Source organism: Lygodium microphyllum, chromosome 21 (genome assembly GCF_053477565.2).
Source record: "Lygodium microphyllum isolate KBCC chromosome 21, Lygodium_microphyllum_v1.1.10, whole genome shotgun sequence".
NCBI classification, from domain to species: domain Eukaryota; kingdom Viridiplantae; phylum Streptophyta; class Polypodiopsida; order Schizaeales; family Lygodiaceae; genus Lygodium; species Lygodium microphyllum.
Window position 1 is genome coordinate 76,455,726 of NC_141155.1, and position 19,511 is coordinate 76,475,236.

At 38.4% G+C, this 19,511-nt stretch overlaps 1 protein-coding gene across 5 annotated transcripts in view; it reads right to left on the bottom strand.

The window, feature by feature from the left end:
- LOC148018166 (ABC transporter B family member 2-like) overlaps positions 1-3,300 on the bottom strand; it is a 74,477-nt gene extending 71,177 nt beyond the window's left edge. For 2 of the 5 annotated variants that reach the window (XM_087661279.1, XM_087661278.1), the window contains exon 1: positions 2,853-3,298. In XM_087661279.1, coding sequence (XP_087517405.1) covers positions 2,853-3,173 — 321 coding nt within the window. In that variant the 5' untranslated portion in view covers positions 3,174-3,298. Of the gene's footprint in view, positions 1-2,852 lie in introns of all 5 variants that reach the window. The other 3 variants (XM_087661280.1, XM_087661281.1, XM_087661282.1) reach the window with 3 other exon arrangements.
- Positions 3,301-19,511: the final 16,211 nt, after the last annotated feature.

Sequence of the window (19,511 nt, forward strand, 5' to 3'; positions counted from 1 at the left end):
AAGAGAAAATGTATAAAGATAGCAGAAAACAAAGAGAAAGAAAATTATAGAGAGAGAAAAAATAAAATTTGTGAGAGAGAGAGAGAGAGAAAGGAAAAGCAAAAAAAGAGAGAGAAAAGAGGAGGGAGAAGAAAAGGGGGAAAAGAGACAGAGAAGAAAAGCGAAGAAGAGAGACAAAGAAGAAAAACGGGGAGAGAAGAAAAGAAGAGATAAAAGAAGAAAAAGAGAAAAGAATTTGAACGCAAAGAGAATTATAGAGAGAGGAAAGATAAAATGTAAAAGAAAAAAAAAGGAAAAAATTTAAAGAGAAGAAAAAAAGAAAATAGAAGAGGGAGAGAAAAAAAGAGAAGAGAAAAGAGAGAAGAAAAGCGAGGGGAGAGAGAGATAAAGAGAGAGAAGAAAAAGAAAGAGAAAGAGAGATGGAGGAAAAGAGCAAAGAGAAAATAATTTTTAATTTAATTATATTTAGAGAGAGAAAATGGAGAGAAAAATGAGAGGGGAAAGAGAGAGAGAGAGAGAGAGAAAATATAAATTTAAAAGGGAGAAAGAGGGAGACAAGAAAAAAAAGAAAAATTAGAAGAAAGGGGAGAGGAAGAAAAGGGGGCGCAAAAAGAGAGAGAATAAAAGGAGAGAGGGAGGAGAATAAGAGATAATTATATATAGAGAAAAGATAAAATGTACATACTTTAAGAGAGATTGGGAGGTGGAAGAAAGTGAAAGAAGAAGAAGAGAGAGAGAGAGAGAGAGAGAGGAATATGAAGAGAATTATAGAGATAAAAAATATAAAATTTAAAGAGAGAATAAAAATAGAGGAGAGAGAGAAACACAGAGAGAAGAAAAGGGGAGAGAAAAAAAGAAGAAAAAGATGATGATGATGAGAGAATATAAACAGAGAGAGAAAGAGAGTGTGTGTGAGAGAGAGAAGAAATTTTGAGAGAGAAAGAAGAAGAGAGAATATAAAGAGAGAGAAAATAATAGAGAAAGGAAATATAAAATTTAAAAGAGAGAAGAAAAAAAGTAAAAAGAGACTGAAGAGAGAGAAGAGAAAAAAAGGAAAAAAGAGGAGAGGGAGAGAAGGAAAAGAGAGGAGAGAGGGGAGAGAATAAAAAGGGGGAGAGAGAAAGAGAGAGAGAGAGAGAGAGAGAAGAAAAGCAAGGAGAGAAAAAAGTAGAGAGAGAGAGAGAGAGAGAACCACGAGAGAAGAAAAAATAAACTAAAATAGTAGGCAGAGAGAGAGATAGAGAGAATTTTAGTCGACATAGGGGATTGAGAGAGAGAGAGAGAGAGAGAGAGAGAGAGAGAGGATGAAGAAAAAGATTAGAAACAAAGAGGGAAAAGAGGAGAGAGAAAGAGGAGAAATAGATTATTGAGCAAAGTTACTGTATTCGCTTGCCGCTTCAAGGCAATGAAGTTGCAGTGAGGCAGTCTAGCGTCACTTTGGCAGAACGCTAGTTCTCATTAAGTGATTATGTGACTAAGTGATTACGGTAAGAAGAAAATAGCCCCATTATCAATCTCATCAACTCCATAATGATTCTATTGTCACAAAGGCCAATGTATGATTAATCAAGAACATATATGGATAGATTGGCTAACATTGTTACATGTAATCATGAGGTGAGAAAGTAGTTATACTAATTCTTTATATTAATTAAATTACTCACAATTATTATTAACCCAAATTTTTTTCTTAATATTAAATCCAATGTGATTGTGTAAATAGTTATAGTGGTTGACTAATAGATTTAGGCAAAATAATATGTATATGTAGGAAGCTTCATCCACAAAGACTAAAGACTTTATGTAGACATGAAGCATGTCATGCTAAAGTAATCATGAAGATATATAATGGGAGATGTAATAATCTTGACCTATTCCAAAAGGCAAAAATAAGTTTCATTGACATGAAGTGTTACATGCACCATGTTAGATTTAATCATTAAGGTATATAAAGGTAGAAGATAAGTAGTAAGCCTAACCTCTGAAGGCCAAAAACTTTGTGTACACATGCAGTACTATGTTAGACATAATCATGAAGATGAGAAATAACTCAAATAGGAGCCACTAGTTCTTTCTTAATTCTTTTAATAATGCATTTATTTGGCCAATAGGTATCATCTAGCACCCAAAAGTGGATTTTGTTATTTTAACCAATTGTTTAGGGAGATTGAGTAATTTTTTTCCTAGAATATCATAAAGTTATGCATATTATTCTTCTCCATTGGAATTGGGTTTGTCTCAAGGCATCTTAAGGTTGACTATACAAGCTAATTCTCTCTATCCTTATACCCTCGAGCCGCTGCCCCTCCCATTTTGAAAGTGTTTATGCAACCCAGAGTGGAGGTGATGCTTTAGGCCCCCTTGGATTGTGACCCCTACTAGGTAAAGGATTTGATCTCCATCCTTACATACACACACACACACACACACACACACACACACTCTCTCTCTCTCTCTCTCTCTCTCTCTCTCTCTCATTCACTCGTATCTTTGTTCGATTAGCATTTAAGGTGTCCCCCAAACCCCCTCCCCTCTCTCTCTCTCTCTCATTCATTTGTGTCTTTGTCCCATTAGCCTTTAAGGTGTCCCCCAAACACCCCCCCCTCTCTCTCTCTCTCTCTCTCTCTCTCTCTCATTTGTGTCTTTGTCCCATTAGCCTTTAAGGTGTCCCCCAAACACCCCCCCCCCCCCTCTCTCTCTCTCTCTCTCTCATTTGTGTCTTTGTTCCATTAGCCTTTAAGGTGTTTAAAAGGACGTTTATATTTAAGAAAAACACACCCACACTCTCTCTCTCTCACTCTAACAATAACGATAACAATAATACGAACGAAATTATGGATAAACAAGCATACGCGAGAGACGCGATGGACGAGTGAAGAGGAGGCGAGGCTGCTGTGGCTACCGAGCTCGTTGATGAGGTGGCTGAAGATGAGGAAATAGGCAGGGTAGGCGGCCCCGTGGATGGCGGCCGCCAAACTCCCTGCCGCCATAGCCCCGCAGTCCAGCCAGTCAGCGTACCTCCACAGCAGCTCCCACCACGCCACCCTAGCCGATGGTCTCGTATCACCATCACCATCGTCAGAATACAACCGATGGTCTACTTGCCTCTGATAAATCCTCTGGGCTTCATCACCCGTCGGGCCTGTGGCCGCATCACGGCCTTCCATTATCATCGCCTTCTCGCAATCACCCTAGCTGCGCCCCTGTGGCATATGTGAGACACAGACACAGGCACAGGCACAGGCACAGACACAGACACAGAGAGAGAGAGAGAGAGAGTGAGAAAGAGAGAGAGAGAGAGAGTGTGAGAGTGTCTCTCTCTCTCTCTCTCTCTTTCGTATTATCCCAACTCAGTAACACTTGTGTGGTGGTACAATAACGTGTGGTGGCGCAGCAATAATGACGACACATCATAATGACGACAATGATGTGTCACGTGCATGCAAATTTTCATAACGTAAGGCTTAAGCTATATGAAATATCCACCCCGGTCCCCGAGCCTCTGTGAGAGAGAGAGAGAGAGAGAGAGAGAGAGAGAGAGAGAATGATTGCTGATATACCCATTTTTGCAAAAGGCCAAAAATGGCGGTACATCTGTCTCAAAGGAACAATAAATGAAAATGTAGTTACTAACTTACTAGTAAATAGTACAAGAAAGCTAAAGAGAGCTATAACTCAGGAGAACTCTCAACTCTAGTTGACACACAAGGACACTCTTTTGGGAAAAAAAAAATTGTGAACCTGACATAGATCCTTCTTGTCTTAGCCTAAAGAAGTTTCGGAAAATCTGAACCATCCAAAACTTTTACGTTTCAACTTGAACCGGTCCAAATCCTTTTATCCTACAAATTGAACCGGTCTAGTTCCCTTTTAAATATATAATGAAAAGATAATCACTTTTTTTCTAATATTTGAAAGGATCTTTATTTCAAAGTTTTCCTTGGAAATTTTTAAATTACTTATCTCTTATGCCTTAGAAATGATAAACCTTTATTATCATTAAGAAACTTAATCTACATTACTTATCTAAATTTTCAATAGTAAAAAGTAAATGTATAGAGGTGGTTTCTATGTCTCTTAATGGGTCTAGACTCTATGGCCTCAAAGAAGTATATGCATCATAAGCACAAAGATAAAAGAAAGTATAAAACAAAAACCCAAAAGAAAAAAAGTTAAATCTTAAAAGAAACAAAAAGAAAAAAAACGTGAAAGAGAATATCATGAAATACAAGCAAAACCAAAAACAAAAAAGATTTAAAAAACAAGCATATTTTATTGAAAGAAGCAACCATGATACCAAAAAGAGAAAACAAAACTAACATGAAAGAGAACATAGAAAAAATAAGTTTAAGATAGAAAAAAGAAGAAATTGTGTCAATGAAAAAATGTAAAAAATTTAAGATAACAAAAGCGCAAATAATGCACAGTGACTTCAATATCATCATAGACCATAAAAAATCAATTGCCCCTTTGAATATGCAAAGTTATTGCAAAATCAATGAGCAAATTCCTTGTGTTGTGTATAAATGTCGATGTGTTTTTTCAGCCCATAAGTCCATACTCTCAATGAACTCCATATTAGTGAATTTAGAAGGCTCTTCAATAAAGTTTTTCATTAATTTAGTAAATATGCATGACCAAAAATTCAAGTGATTTTAAAATGTACATTATCAAAGGATATGAATATATAGGAAAAACCTTAAATTTAGTATGTTTATGAAATAACTACATTGATATTTGTACCGTTTTCAAAATTCAATTGTTTTCATATAATTCTTTAGGGAATCTCCTTAGGAGAACCATGTAACTTATCCAAAAGGTTTGCAATTGTGTATACCCCTCAAACAATGTACTCATGGATAACTTCTAGAGTAGAGGTATAAGGCATGGATATTTTAGCTCCATCCTTCACTCATGGATGAAGATGAGGGTATTCCTTCCAACATTTCTCCTCTAGATGTGTCCCCTTCTCACAATATGGACATCTCCGAGTCGGAGTTAGAGCCTAAAGAACTCTCCTTCTATCTTTTAGCCTTTGACTTACCTTTCTTCTTCTTCCTACCTCCCAAACCTACAACAAAATCTTTGGTGGAGGTGGATCCACTAGCAACCTCTTTGGCATGCTTGTCATGCTCCAAAACAAGTGGGGCAAGCTCCTCCCATAGAAGCTTCTCATGGGTCATCAATGTAAGAAGATTGGTGTAGAATACATCAAAGCAAGGAGATAGCAGTTGAGTCAAAAGAGTCATAACCATATCCTCTAAAGAGATCATCTTGCCAAGGGACACAATATCATCCCACATATCCTCCATCTTGTTAATATGATCCTTCGTGGAAGGAGAATCATCAACTGCGAGCATCTGTAATTTTTTCTCTAGAGTAATCCAGTGGGGGCAAATGTCTTATGATGGTACAAAGAAGAAAAACTTTTCCACACTTCCACAACTTATGCACATGCACAAGGATAGAATCCTATAAGCTCATAAAGAGGAAAGATCGAGCTCTAGAGTTGAGGCGATCCCATAAGGCCACACAATCCATTGATGATCGAATGGTGGGATCCTCCACTAGACAGAGAATAGAGTGGGTAACAAACTCCCAAAGATCAAAAGTATCAAGGATACACTCCACCTTACACAACTGAAGTGAATAGTTTGAACCATCAAGCTCGTCCTCTTTGGGTAAAGAAGGGAGTACGTGCACCTATATAGAGGGTGCCATGAATGGCATATGAAGTTCAGCAAAACGGGCCTTCTCTGAGACATGGAGAGAATGGGAAGGAGAGGATTCCTAAACAAATGGGCTAGGTGACCACCATTCTTCACGATTTGTTCGACAATCTCATTGCCGTTCGGAGGAGTACTGAGAAAGCTTCTCATCTATATCATCAAACCTGCAAAACTTGTGGTAAGACATCTTCAAAGTCTTGCAAGGCACCTACAAGGAATTTGTGATATGATCATGTGATAACAATGGAGTAAATCTTGTCTAATGTATGATGCATGTCCTCTTGTATGACATTGTAAAACTTATACTTTTAATGGCTACATCAAAATATATTTTATATGCATGCCACACTAGTGACCATGCCTCTAACCACTAACCACTAACAACTAACAATCATTTTCTACCAAGCCACCAACCCTACGAAAGCTAACAAGAAATCCATTGTACATTTCTTTGGAGTGAACACAAGGCCCACTTAATGCTACTAAAACACATAGCCTGCCACAAACACATGAGCATTTACATTATTGTTACCCACTTACATTGCCAACTCAAAACACATAGTTGCCACATTTTCTTATTACCAACTCACAAGGTGCTAACCAACGGTACAAGGTAATAACCCGCCATTGCTTATAACCTTGCTAATCACTTTACATTGCCATTGACAATCATTTTCTACCAACCCACCAATCCTACAAAAGCTAACAAGAAATCCATTGTACATTGCTTTGGAATGGACACATGGCCCACTTAATGCTACTACAAAAGCTAGCAAGAAATTTATTATATGGTTCTTTGGAGTGAGCACATAGCCCACTTAATGCTACTACAAACACATAGCTTGCTACAAACACACGAGCCCTTCCTGAACGTGTACATAATCATGTATGTTCCCCACCTAAGGCTTTGCAACCTTGACAAAGACATCGAATAGTCAAAAAGGTATACTTATAAGCTATAAATCAATGCATGAAAGGGTGCCATGGAGGATTCTTGGGTGTTAGCTTTGAGTGTTACAAACTTAAGTCCCTAAATCCTTCGAAAAACCTTAGCAATGTATGACAAGGCTATTGATAGCCTTTAGGATGCATGTAAAGGAGGAGCTTGCTTCTTGGAAAGGAGAGAAGGAAAGTCTAAAAGGGTGGAAGAAAGGATGGTTCATGGCTAATGGAGATTATGGAGGGTAAAGGATTAGCAAGCTATTATTAGCCTTTGAAAAAAAATCATGAAGAGGAGAGAAAACGAGGAGGGAATGGCGCTTTGAGGGGGAAAAAAGGGATCAACAACAATCGATGGCTCTCGAAGTAGACCATAAATCCGTCTATGTGAGGCTCTCATAAGGGGTAGGAGACCATTCCCACGTTAGCCCAAGGGAAGGAATCATACTCAAAGTGAGGAGAAGCTACTAGGGTAAGCTACCAAGAAGGGTTATGTAGACTTGCCAACTCAATTTGAATGTCAGAGGTGAATTGAACATGAGATCTGTCATCTAATCAGAGAGTCTACTCAGCATGAGGGCGATTGTTTGTAGGTGGACAAGCTAAAAAGTAGAGTGGTGATGGTCTCCTTTTATGATTTGATTCAAGGAAAAATACAAACATTTTACTTGGTGATGAGCAGGCTATTCGTGGAGCTACGTAGGACGAGAGTCATTGTTCGCACTGAGACACAATGTACGATGCAAGTCAATGGCTCCCTGTGCCAATAGTTCACAAGAAAGCAACTGGACTGCAATTGTCTCGACTCCCACCACCTTGCTGTAATTGTCTCGACTCCCACCACCATGGGGGATCTTTGAAGTACTGCATCCATAATGACTTGCCTTTGCCTTCCTGAGATTTGATTGAATGCAAAGGGGAGCTACAAATTGCAAGACCAGCTCTCTACCAAGACTTGTAGAAATGTTCCCACTAATAATGATGATCCAATGGATGATGATGATGATACCTCGGATCCTTTCTACCATGCTAGCTCAAGGGAATGTAGACCTACCAAGACTGTATTGACCCTTTCTCTATGACATGCTCACCATATACTCATGCTCTCTCTCTCTCTCCCTTTCTCTAGCTCCGCTTTCACAAAGTATTACATTTCCACAAAATTACACATGTTCACACTCTCCTTCTCTTCCCTTCGCAAAACAATTAAAGGGGTGAGAGGAGTGCTTTAAGATAAAATTCAATCAATGAACCTATATATTGTGTACCATTCATGGCACTCATGATGCACATGACCAAGCTAGCTAAATTTTTTCATGGCATCCATATTTGGTGGCCTAACATAAAATCTGGATATTTCATGTACAGATCTTGTTCTAAATCACCGTGCAGAAATGCAGCTCTAACATCCAATTGATCAAGTTCAAGATCCATAGATGATACCCAAAGAGTGGTTATTTTGACAACAATTGAAAAGACTTCCTGAAAGTCAATCCCCTCATTCTATGTATAACCCTTAGCCACAAGCCTAGCTTTGTATTTGGGTTTGCCATCCACAACTTGATTTTATAGACCCATTTGTTAGGAATAGCTTTCCTATCTTTGGGCAATGGAACCAATCCCAGGTATCATTATGATACAAAGATTTCATTTCTTCATGCATAGCTTTCTCCTACTTTTTCTTTAAGTCACATGATAATGCCTCTTTATGTGTGAGAGGCTCACCCTCATCTGTGAGTAAAATGCAATCCAAAGAGGGATCACACCTCTGCATAGATCCGATGAATGCTTTTCTTTTCAAATATTGTATTCTTCTAAAAATTATGGTTGAGCATGAAATTCATATCTCAAGCATACTTTTGATCTTCCACATATGCATAAGATCAAAAGATAAAGCAAGGACCCAAAGACTTAAGGGGGGACTTGAGATGCAATTGTATCCCTCTCAAGTCTAGTTATGAGGAGGATATTGGGTCTCAATCTTCAATTTGATCCTTTTAGAGAGATCACAGAGGAGGGTATTGAAGCAAGTGGTCTTAGCATGTAGAGGATGATAAGGTGATTAGAAGAGAAAGCACCCAGTCATTAGTAAAAGTGAGGCCTATTTCAACGAAACCGTATGGTAGGATTTTGTAGGCATAGCTTTTTATTTTGTCTTTTTGTGGAAGGAAGGTACAATGCTATTTGCCCCCTATTTGAGGGTTGCTATTGAGCAGTTTACAAAGAGAAAGCATTAGTTTTTTCCTTATAGACCATATGCTTTTGGTTTGAATGAGAAAGGTACAAACTAATAGCTAGTAGTGGATGTTGAAAGAGGCATAGGTTCCTTATGAAATAGGGAGATCCCAAACAAACATGCTAGTGATTTGAAATTAAATCAACACTTTGTATATCAAGAGAGAGAGTGATGGTAAAGGAGATGAGACTTTTATTTGGGCCTCTCAAATAGACACATCCCAGGCATACCCCCTCCCCATTGTCCCCCCATTATGCCTCTGAGAAATTTGGAATAAAACAACCCATAATGTGAATTTACATTGAGCACATTTATAAACCCCTTCTATTTTTAGAAAACTGTAAGTCAACATAATAAATATACCCTTGCTTTTGAACTCACATGGTATCTTATATGTTCTATAAGGTGGACTCCCCGGGATCAAAATCCAACACATGTATACCATGAATCAATTGCCTCTGGACTCGCGTATCCTAATCTAATCCATGCAACACTTCAAAGTGTGAGCTCCTACTCCATTGCTCAACATACAGAGTGTGTATCTCATTGCTCAATTCTATTCATCTTGCTAATGGAACCAAAATATTATTGTTTTTGCAAGCTTCAAATGCCGAACTTGATGAAACACTTATTGTTTCAAGCACTTCAAGCTACCATGAGTATGGCTAGCTCTCACATAACCATTGTAGAATCTCAAAAGGATATAGTGAACTCATCGATTTATCTCTTCATCATAGTCTAGTCACAAAGATTTGTCGATGGCTTCATGCCTCAACCAGGCACCAACTCTCCACCAACTCCACAAGCTCTTGATCACTGCATGTGCTCCACATACAAGAAGAAGAGGAGGAGGAGAGGAGGAGGAGAAGGAAGCAAGAGCTTCACCCACATTGACCCCTCACTCTACCTCACACTCTCCCTCCCTCCGTCCCTCTCTCTCTCTCTCTCTCTCTCTCTCTCTCTCTCTCTCTCTCTCTCTCTCTCTCTCTCTCTCTCTCTCTCTCTCTCTCTCTCTCTCTCTCTCTCTCTCTCTCTCTCTCTCTCTCTCTCTCTCTCTCTCTCTCTCTCTCTCTCTCTCTCTCTCTCTCTCTCTCTCTCTCTCTCTCTCTCTCTACAAGCAAGAAGCAAGAAAAGAGCTCCAAAAGATTTCACACCACAAGAATAAGCTTATGCTTTCATTTCTTAGTTCTTATACATGGCTTTGATTTTTGGGAACCCTCCCATCTCTTTGGCCTAAACTAGTCTTCTATTACCTTGTACACACTCTACTTTTACAAATATGTTTCAACTTAACACTTATGCCTCACTCAAATCATATTACGCATGGGAGTGAGCCTAGCTCTCTTTACAAAACAATTTTTTATCCAAAATTACAAGTGCTTGAGAGATGCTCTTGTTTTTTATTCTCTTTTGATTCTAAAATTTTGCATTTCTTCTTGTGCTTCTTACCTTCATATCTTCCTTTCTAGAAGGGGTTAACATGTAGGTAACCTAATAGATATGGCTTATATGTGGTAGCGAAAGATGGCAATTCCTTGTCCTACATTGACAAAAGGTCCCTCCTAATGTTACAGTCCCGTTGGATAGACTATCTATAGCAGAAAGGATTTGGAGTATATCGTCAAAAGAATGAAAAGCTTCAAAGCCCCCTAGTCCAAATGGCTTCACAACTAAGTTTTGCCTATCTATTTGGGACTTCGTGTGAATGATATTTTGAGAATCCTAAGTGTTAGAGGCCCCTTTACCATAATTGCATTTACAAGATAATGGCTAAAGTGATTGCTATGAAAATTGAATTGAGATCATTTTGCAATATGTTTTTTTTTTGGTAGGAGGAATTGGGATGCTATACTCAATTTGGTTGTTTGTGATGATCATGCTACTACTCAAGGAGCTAACTTTGTGCCCCTAAACATGAACTTTGAGAAGGCCTACAATCATGCTAGTCGGTGTTTTATTACATGTCATGTGCCTATCATGCATTATTTTTAAATGATTTAACTTCAATATCTACTAATGCTAGTCCTTCTAGGAGGTTTGCCGTGAAGATATCTAGTAGGCAAGGTGCTCTCTTGCTTGCATCCTATTTGTTTCAACTACGCATTCCTTGTTAGCAAACAATCAAAAGAAGGTTAATGGACGTAAAAAACAGGTCATTTGTTAGATATATGTTGACCATGATAACTCCAACAATGTGAGGGCTAACAAGGAGTTTTTGGATAACCTAGTGTGAAGCCTGTGAGAAATTGCTAAGTGGATCTAAGATCAATAAGAATAATTATAAAGTTCTTATGCTTGGTTGTGATGGTACAGTTGATTAGGTGAAGGTTTGTGCATTTAAGGAAGTCATTAAAGGCTTTGTATTCTATTAATCGGAATATGATCTGTGGTAGGAATCACCCTCAAACAAAGTTTTCAATGGATGAAGGATCCAATAACACTAAGTATTAATGTTGTTGTGTCTAAATGGTTGAATATACGTTGAGGTTAGGTGGAAAAACTTGTTTGGTTGTGTATTGGGTCATTTGGCTTGGCTTATGGGCACGAGGTTTTCTTTTACTAAATTTAGCCCAAACCAAAATTTGAGCAAGTAATTTGATCCTTTGTTTTTAAGTATAAGGATAAGTAGGCATGACATGCGATTCAATGGATTGGGTCATAGAGGGAGGAGGGTGGGAGAGGTGTGGAGCCTTTGGGAGAAGGCATTATAGTAAGTGGGTTTAGCCTTTTAGGCTTCCACAAGCTAAGTACTATTGAAAAGCTTTAAGATTTTGTTAACAAGAAATACAAAAAATTGCAAGCTTGCAAGGAAAATTTAAAGTAAATAAATGTAGGCAAGGGAAATTGTTAAACTTGTAAAAAGTTGAAATTAAAAAATTCTCTTATCAGCATCACCACCGTCAGAATCTAACCGATCAGGGTTCATAAATCCTCGGGGCTTCGCCTCATCACCACCTTCCATGATCATCGCCTTCTCGCGATCAGCCGAGCTGATATCTGAGTCTTGAGGCGCACTGACAGAGAGAGAGAGAGAGAGAGAGAGAGAGAGAGGTGTGTGTGTGTGTGTGTGTGTGTGTGTGTGTGTGTGTGTGTGTGCATTCAACAACGCGTGGGGATGCAACAATCATGACGACACTGATGTGACTTGATGCATGCGCATTTGAGTGTGTCGGTGACTCGGTGCGTGAGTGAGTTGTAAACACATCACGAGAGAGAGAGAGAGAGAGAGAGAGAGAGAGAGAGAGAGAGGAACACGCATAAGGAGGAATTAGTTCTTATCACCAAACTCACCTTAGAAAGAACCCCCCCACCCACCTTTGATTACCACAAGATGTGGTGATGAGCATTGAGCCTCCCACATCTTGTACTTAGCATGTGGTTGGACCTTCTTCCTCAAGTTTGTTTGGTGATAAGCTTGCCCTCTAATGGGACCTTGTAGCAATGAATTTCGACATGCCGCCAGGTTGTTGTGAGAGTAATGAACATCAAAAAGGTTTAATAGATCACATATAGAATAGTACATGGATGGCCCTGGATTTGTAGTGAGGACATTAACAATGCTTTTGAAAAGTGTTGTACATGGGTGGCCCTACATCCATAATGATGACATTAACAATGCTTTTGAAAAGTGCATGGCAAAGTTTAAGGTTTTTTCAAGGACTTTTGGGAGGCTCTTGATAGCTCTTTCAATTGGTAGTTGGTAAGGGCAATACCAAATTTTGATCCTCATTTGATGTTGCAAATGTTTTACTCCTTTTGTCAATATAGCTACCTACATTAGAACAGATGTGATGATGTAGTTATTATAATGTTGATGATATGACAAGCACGGTCATCAATCATTTCCATTTTTATCCTAGTTTGATTAGATTTTTTTTAATGTAGTTATTGCCTCAATGATCATGTGATACATTGGACTACACACACTATGTTCATTCGATCCTTTTTTGATGTTGTAAATGTTTTACTCCTTTTATCAATATAGCTACCTACATTAGAACATATGTGATGATGTAGTTATTATAATCTTGATGATATGATAAGCACGGTCATCAATCATGTCCATTTTTATCCAAGTTTCATTAGATTTTTTTTAATGTAGTTATTGCCTCAATGATCATGTGATACATTGGACCACACACACTATGTTCATTTTATCTAAGCTTGGTTACCATTTCTTTACTAAAAGAGACATACATAATGTGATACGTTTACTTTTTTCATGAGCAAATTTGTAAATTTCCTTAATGCTTTTTATAACTCGACAAACAAAAATGATAGTGAGTTAATCCTTCCTCACATGAGTAGGCTCAAATATATCAACCTATATTGAGAAGTTAAGCTCAATGTGTGCATAAATCTCCTAGCCTTGGCCCTCTCTTCTTCTTCTTCTCTCTCTCTCTCTCTCTCTCTCTCTCTCTCTCTCTCTCTCTCTCTCTCTCTCTCTCTCTCTCTCTCTCTCTCTCTCTCTCTCTCTCTCTCTCTCTTCTTCTTCTTCTTCCTCTTCTCCCTCCTCTGTTTCTCCTTCTTCTTCTTCTTCTTCTTCTTCCCCCTATTCTCTCTCTCTCTTTCTCTCTCAATGTCTCTTTTTCTTAGTTGGTTAGTAGACTAGTTAGTTTAAGGTTAGTTGGTTAGTTTAGTTATTTACTTTAGTATTTTCTATTAATATTTGGTTATTTAGCTAGGTAGAGAGAGAAAGAGTCGGTTGGTTGTGTTGGTTACGTTGGTTAGTTAGTGCATTGGTTGGTTGGTTAGGTGTAGAGAGAGGGAGAGGGAGAAGCAAAGAGAGAGGGTTAGTTGAACTTTGCCGGTATTAGATATGGGAGTTTTTGCTTTTCTAAAATTTGAGAATATTTTATATATCCCTCAAGGTTAACGCATGCTTTTTGCCCAGTATGGAGGCTTCTACAACAAACAAGAATATGTATGTAGAAGATATTATACAGTACACTCCTAACATGCAAATGAATGTACGCAAAATAAAGGAGGTCACAAGGAAGAAGATAGTTCAACGTGCACATAAGCATGTTGGAGGGCATGACAGTTCTATTGGTTTCTTGAGGTTTATTTGTCACTTGGATGGGATTGAAAAGCAAGTGAAGACACTGTTTCGATTTTTGTTTGTGAGAACATTGGTGACCGTCTACAGAGGATTGAGAGAGTGTTGGAAGAGAAATATGAAGGGCACCTTGCTGATGGAGTACTGATACAGGGCGAGTTAGAAGAGATTAGGGGTTATATAGGTAACATTTATGAACACATCCAGAAAAATTGGTGGCCGCATGCTAGATCTTGAGACGATCAAGAAGAGAAGTTGAAAGACCGTCTTAATAGTGTGGGTCGTATAGAGGATGGAGTATGTGAGTTAATTGCTCACAAGAACGAGAGCTTGGTTGCACTAGAGAACATTGCTCTTGATGTGCAACTTACTTCTTTGAAAGTTTATCTTAATAGATTTTCAACAATGTTAATGTAGATGAATCGCCATGCAAGCTCATCTTCTAGCATTGGAGAACATTGCCCTTGATATGCACTGGAGAACATTGCTTCTTTGAAAGTTTATCACAATAGGTTTCTGACAATGTTAGCTAATGCTTCTTTGCCATGGTTTGGTTGGTATATGTAATTCCTACAAGAATTCTTAAATGAGTTGTTTGATGAAAATCTCCATTTTGAAACACATTATCTATCTCTTGCAAATTATAAAACTACTTTTAAACCATTTTAATAGTCCCTCTTTCTCTCTATCTCTCTCTCGATTACTATACAATTTTTCCAATGTGCCTTTGTAACTTAGATTATATTAGATACATAGAATGATTTAAGCTTTGATATGTTGGGACATTTTGTATAGTTTGGTTTTGCAATCAGGGTACATATACCTCTCTCTCTCTCTCTCTCTCTCATTTGGGTGGCTTATGTGTGGCTCCCTCCTTGTGTCTCACTCTCCCTCTCATTCTTCTCTCACACACATAGAGACACACTCTCTCCTCTCATTCTTCTTCATGTTTTTCTTCCTCCTCTTCTTTGTCATGTTGGGATGCTTTGTATAGTTTGGTTTTGCAATGAGGGTACATATATATATATATATATCTGTGGGTTGGTTGATTGGGTAGTTAGGTTAGTATGTTCTGTCTTCGTTATTGTGAGTTGGTAAGTTATTGTAAGTCATCTCAAAATATAGTCCTATGGGATTGGCACCAATAACTATTTTGAGACTCGCGACACCTTCCTGTTGTGTAGGACATTTTCTTTTCTCTCAAGAATGTGCAAATGTACATGAATGAACATCCATTGGCAAGGTCTTTAGGCAATGCATGGCTGGCGCTTGGTGAGTGCCATGTGTGCATGATGGTACTCATGAATAGCCATACATGCATTCTTTCGTGCATTTAGGGTTTGTGGTTACGAATGTGCCTATCGCTTATGTCTTGATTTGAGATTTATTTGTTGAGTGACTCTTATGTTCTCTTTAAAGTTTGGTGTAGCCATGGAACAAAGCAAAGCCATGGGAGATATTCCCGATGTAGTGCTTTCGACTCCACTGAATGTAGTGGATTCAGTTGAATTAAACAAAACGGCAACGACATTATCTCTTTGACGCTTGCCAGCTTAGAGCTATTTGCATGGGTATGGAAGATAGTTGCTTTAATTGTGCTTGCATCAAAAGTGCTATATATATTTTTGGAGATGATCGTTTATATATTTCATTACAGCCACAACGTATGGGCTCTAATAGAATGAATATGTGAAAAATGAAAGAGATGGCAAGGGGACAAGGGATGCATATTGCTAGATATACAAGAGCTGCAAAGATTTGGAGAAACGTGAGGGCTACTGCAAGTGCTTTCGGACTTTAAAAATCTCGAGGCCATGATAAATGAGTTGATGGAAATGCATATGGGTTTATGTGCACGTGTTGATCGTGCACTTTCCATGTACTCAATGGAGTTACATGAGCAAGCTAAAGGTCTGTATGGTGTTGTGTGTGAGACAAAGCACACGCAGAGTGTTCTCCAGCAAGTGTCGATTGATCTGGGTAGTGAAGTAAGGACACTTTCAACAATTATTTTTTAGACATGTAGATTAATGAATCTAGTAGTGAACGATATGTAGGCTTCGTTCTGGGGGTTTGGAGATGACCATGAGCTTGTGATTTGCCAGAGGGGTTGTCGATTGCCGTTCTTGTAGTTTCAAATGAATGTTAGTAGATTTAATGCCTTGCTGCAACATTTGAGTCGTCAAATGAATGGTCGCATCTGATGAGAAAGAATTGCTTAGGGTGAAACTTATAGGTTCGGATTGTCTTGCATATTTTAAAGTGCTTGGGCTAGCACTTTTTGTGATAATATATTCTTTTTTTTTGTAAAGTCTACATGAAATATGCCAAGATGTGCAACACTTTTGATATAACAAAGTGTATTTGAGTAAAATGTATTGAGTGTGTATAATGTGATGTCTCGTTCTTGAGGTTTACATGGAGAAGTTTTGATAATCCAAGGATGGTTAGTATATTTACATTTGATATTCGAATGTACTCAATACATTTAATTTTGAAATCAAACCATACCTTTGACAAAATGTGTTGATAACCATTTCTGTGGTTGCATGTTTACTTTGTATTATTTGTTAGTTGAAATGGATCAATTGTGCATGTATTTATATTTAAACTCTCTCTCTCTCTCTCTCTCTCTCTCTCTCTCTCTCTCTCTCTCTCTCTCTCTCTCTCTCTCTCTCTCTCTCTCTCTCTCTCTCTCTCTCTCTCATGGGCAGGCTCAACGTCTTTGTAGACAGATACATTGATTGGGCTACATGCATTGACTCAAATACATTGACTCGGTATTGTATATCTTGATATTTAATATTTAATATTTAAATATTTAATGTGCCTATACATATATTCTAAGCCATGCCTTCTTCGATGGAATGTGTTGATAACATATTTTGTGGCCATCCAATCAATATGGGATGTTCTCATCGAGCAACTGGAAGAGACTCTATGTTGCGTATTCGTAGGATGTGCTTACCTCCACAAGGTATGAGCGATGGCAGGTCGCTAGGCTCAGGGCTCAAAAAGGGATTTTAGATCATGGTAGACCCATTCGTAGGGATATTGAAAGCCCGCCTCTTCATCAAGAGATTCCAAGTGATCATCATGAACTAGGCCAACCACAGTTTGGTATAGACTTGGCTAATGGTTTGTCACCAGCAAAATAGAACCATTAGGGGATTTCAAGCCTGAGGATAGTTTGGTGTGGATCTGACGAATGCTTTGCCATTAGTCGAGTGGTTGCAATGGTCTTAATTATGTGACTATTGAGTCACTTGTTAATAATGCTTCAATGTCTAAGTGCTAGAATGGGGAAAATCATAATGGAGTGGTTTGTGAGAGTGTGTCTCACCATGTTGAAATTGTAATTGGGGATACTGAGCTAGTTGAACAGCATGTTAGTATAGATTTGGCTATGATGCATGTTGATCGTGTTGTGCCTGATATTTTAACATCAATAGATGGTTGTGATTTTGGGAATCACCACAATGTGAAAATTTCCGTGGTTAATGAGTCATGTGTTGATAATATTACTATTTTTTTATCCCCAAAATGGTGGATTGTGCTTCAATTTACATGCTTTGCCTACAATGGATGTTCATCCAGCAACAACAATACTACTATTTCAAGAGTCATATGTGCATTCCATGGGAAGTCTTTCTGAAATGTGTGAGAGGTGTTTAGCTAAGTTGTGGAGATGCAAGACTCAAGTGCAAGCGCCAATTTTGTTTGGAAGGCATTGCTATCGAAATGGAAAAGTAATGTTGCCACCATTGCAATGTCCACCATAGCCATTGCATGATTTGTTGCATAGTATGCACCCTCGTAGTAGGATATTTGAAAATAACATACGAGCATACACAGTGCTCTTGCATTCGTATCACCCGGAGCTAATGTTGACGAGCTGCTTGTTATAGGAAATGGTTACACCTTTAGAGTGCATGGCTCTCTTTATCACCATATAGGTACTTTGCTTCCTAATGTGCAACATCAAGAAAGGCCAAGATTTGCACAACTCTATGTTTATAATACCGAGCATGAGTTGCTTAATCGATTGGGGGTTATGCATGATTTATTACCAAATTTGCTAGGGGAGCTTCAATGTATGATGCATCAACACAACATATATGCACATGCTTTTAGGTCTGTGGATTTGCAATTGCAAAATAATCCTATGCAAGAACTAAGAATAAATATTTTTCGTGTTCAAAGAACTAGCAAACAGTACTCTACTCCTACAGCAACTGAGGTTATAGCTATCATGCCAGGGCAGGGTGATGAGGATACTCTTGATCGTCGAGATATTCACATTTACACTAGGGGTGCTTGATGTGTTGCTATTTCAAACTTGTATAGAGCATATATGCCAATCCTATATGTTCTCCTTTTTCCTATGGGAGATGATGGTTGGCATGTAAAGGTTCCCTACAGTAATGTCAGTGTTCCTAAAAACATATATGAATTGTCCAATAAAAATTGTATTACCGAAATGCAATTTTATGCATTTTGTCTTCAGGTGCACAAAGGTACTGAGGTGTGCATATTGCACGGTGGTCAACTATTGCAATAGTTTATTGTTCATGCTTATTGTAGTATAGAGCAGTGTAGGTTAACTTGGTGTCACTAGAATCAATCAGTGTTACGATCAAAGGCCTACAAAGGCCTGGCAAACATGGTGAGGAAAAATGATAATGGGCCAATGCAGATTGTTGATGCCTCTATGGGCAAGTGGATAGTTTTACCATTGTCATTCATGGGTGGGCCAAGGCACATGTATCAATTATATCAGGATGCCATGGCTATAGTGCAATGCAAGGGAAAACCTGACCTTTTTATAATAATGACATGCAATCCAAAGTGGTTGGAGATGACTAATGCTTTGTTGCCTAGGCAAACTGCTTATGACCGTCTGGATTTGACTACTCACATGTTTCATACAAAACATGTTGATTTAATGTACACATTGTTGTGGAAGGACCTCTTTGGAAAGGTTACAGGCTATGTTACTATGATTGAATTCCAAAAGAGGGGGCTACCACATTCTTATACTTTGCTAATTTTAGAGTTGTCTTTCAAACCTTCTAAAGCATGTCACTACAATAAACTAGTTTGTGTTGAGTGGCCAAATAGAGTTAAGTTTCTAGCCTTATTTGAGACAATTTCAAAGTGCAACATTCATGGCCCTTGCGAAGGAGTGAACCCCAAGAGTCCTTGCATGGATAAGGGTAGATATACTAAATACTACCTGTGAAATTTAGTGGACATGACAATGGTTGATAGTTCTGGCTATCCCATTTATCGAAGACGAGATGATGGAAACTCTATGATCATAAATGGTAATGTTATTGATAATCAATGGGTTGCTCCATATAATCCTTTCTTGAGTAAGAAATACAATGCACACATAAGTGTGGAGGTGTGCTTGACAGTTGCAACAGTTAAGTATTTGTATAAGTATGTGTACAAGGGGCATGACCATGCAACCGTCAAAATTTTTGTTGGGGTTGATTCATCATAGAATGGTGGCAATGTTCATGAGGTGGATGAGATTCAAAGT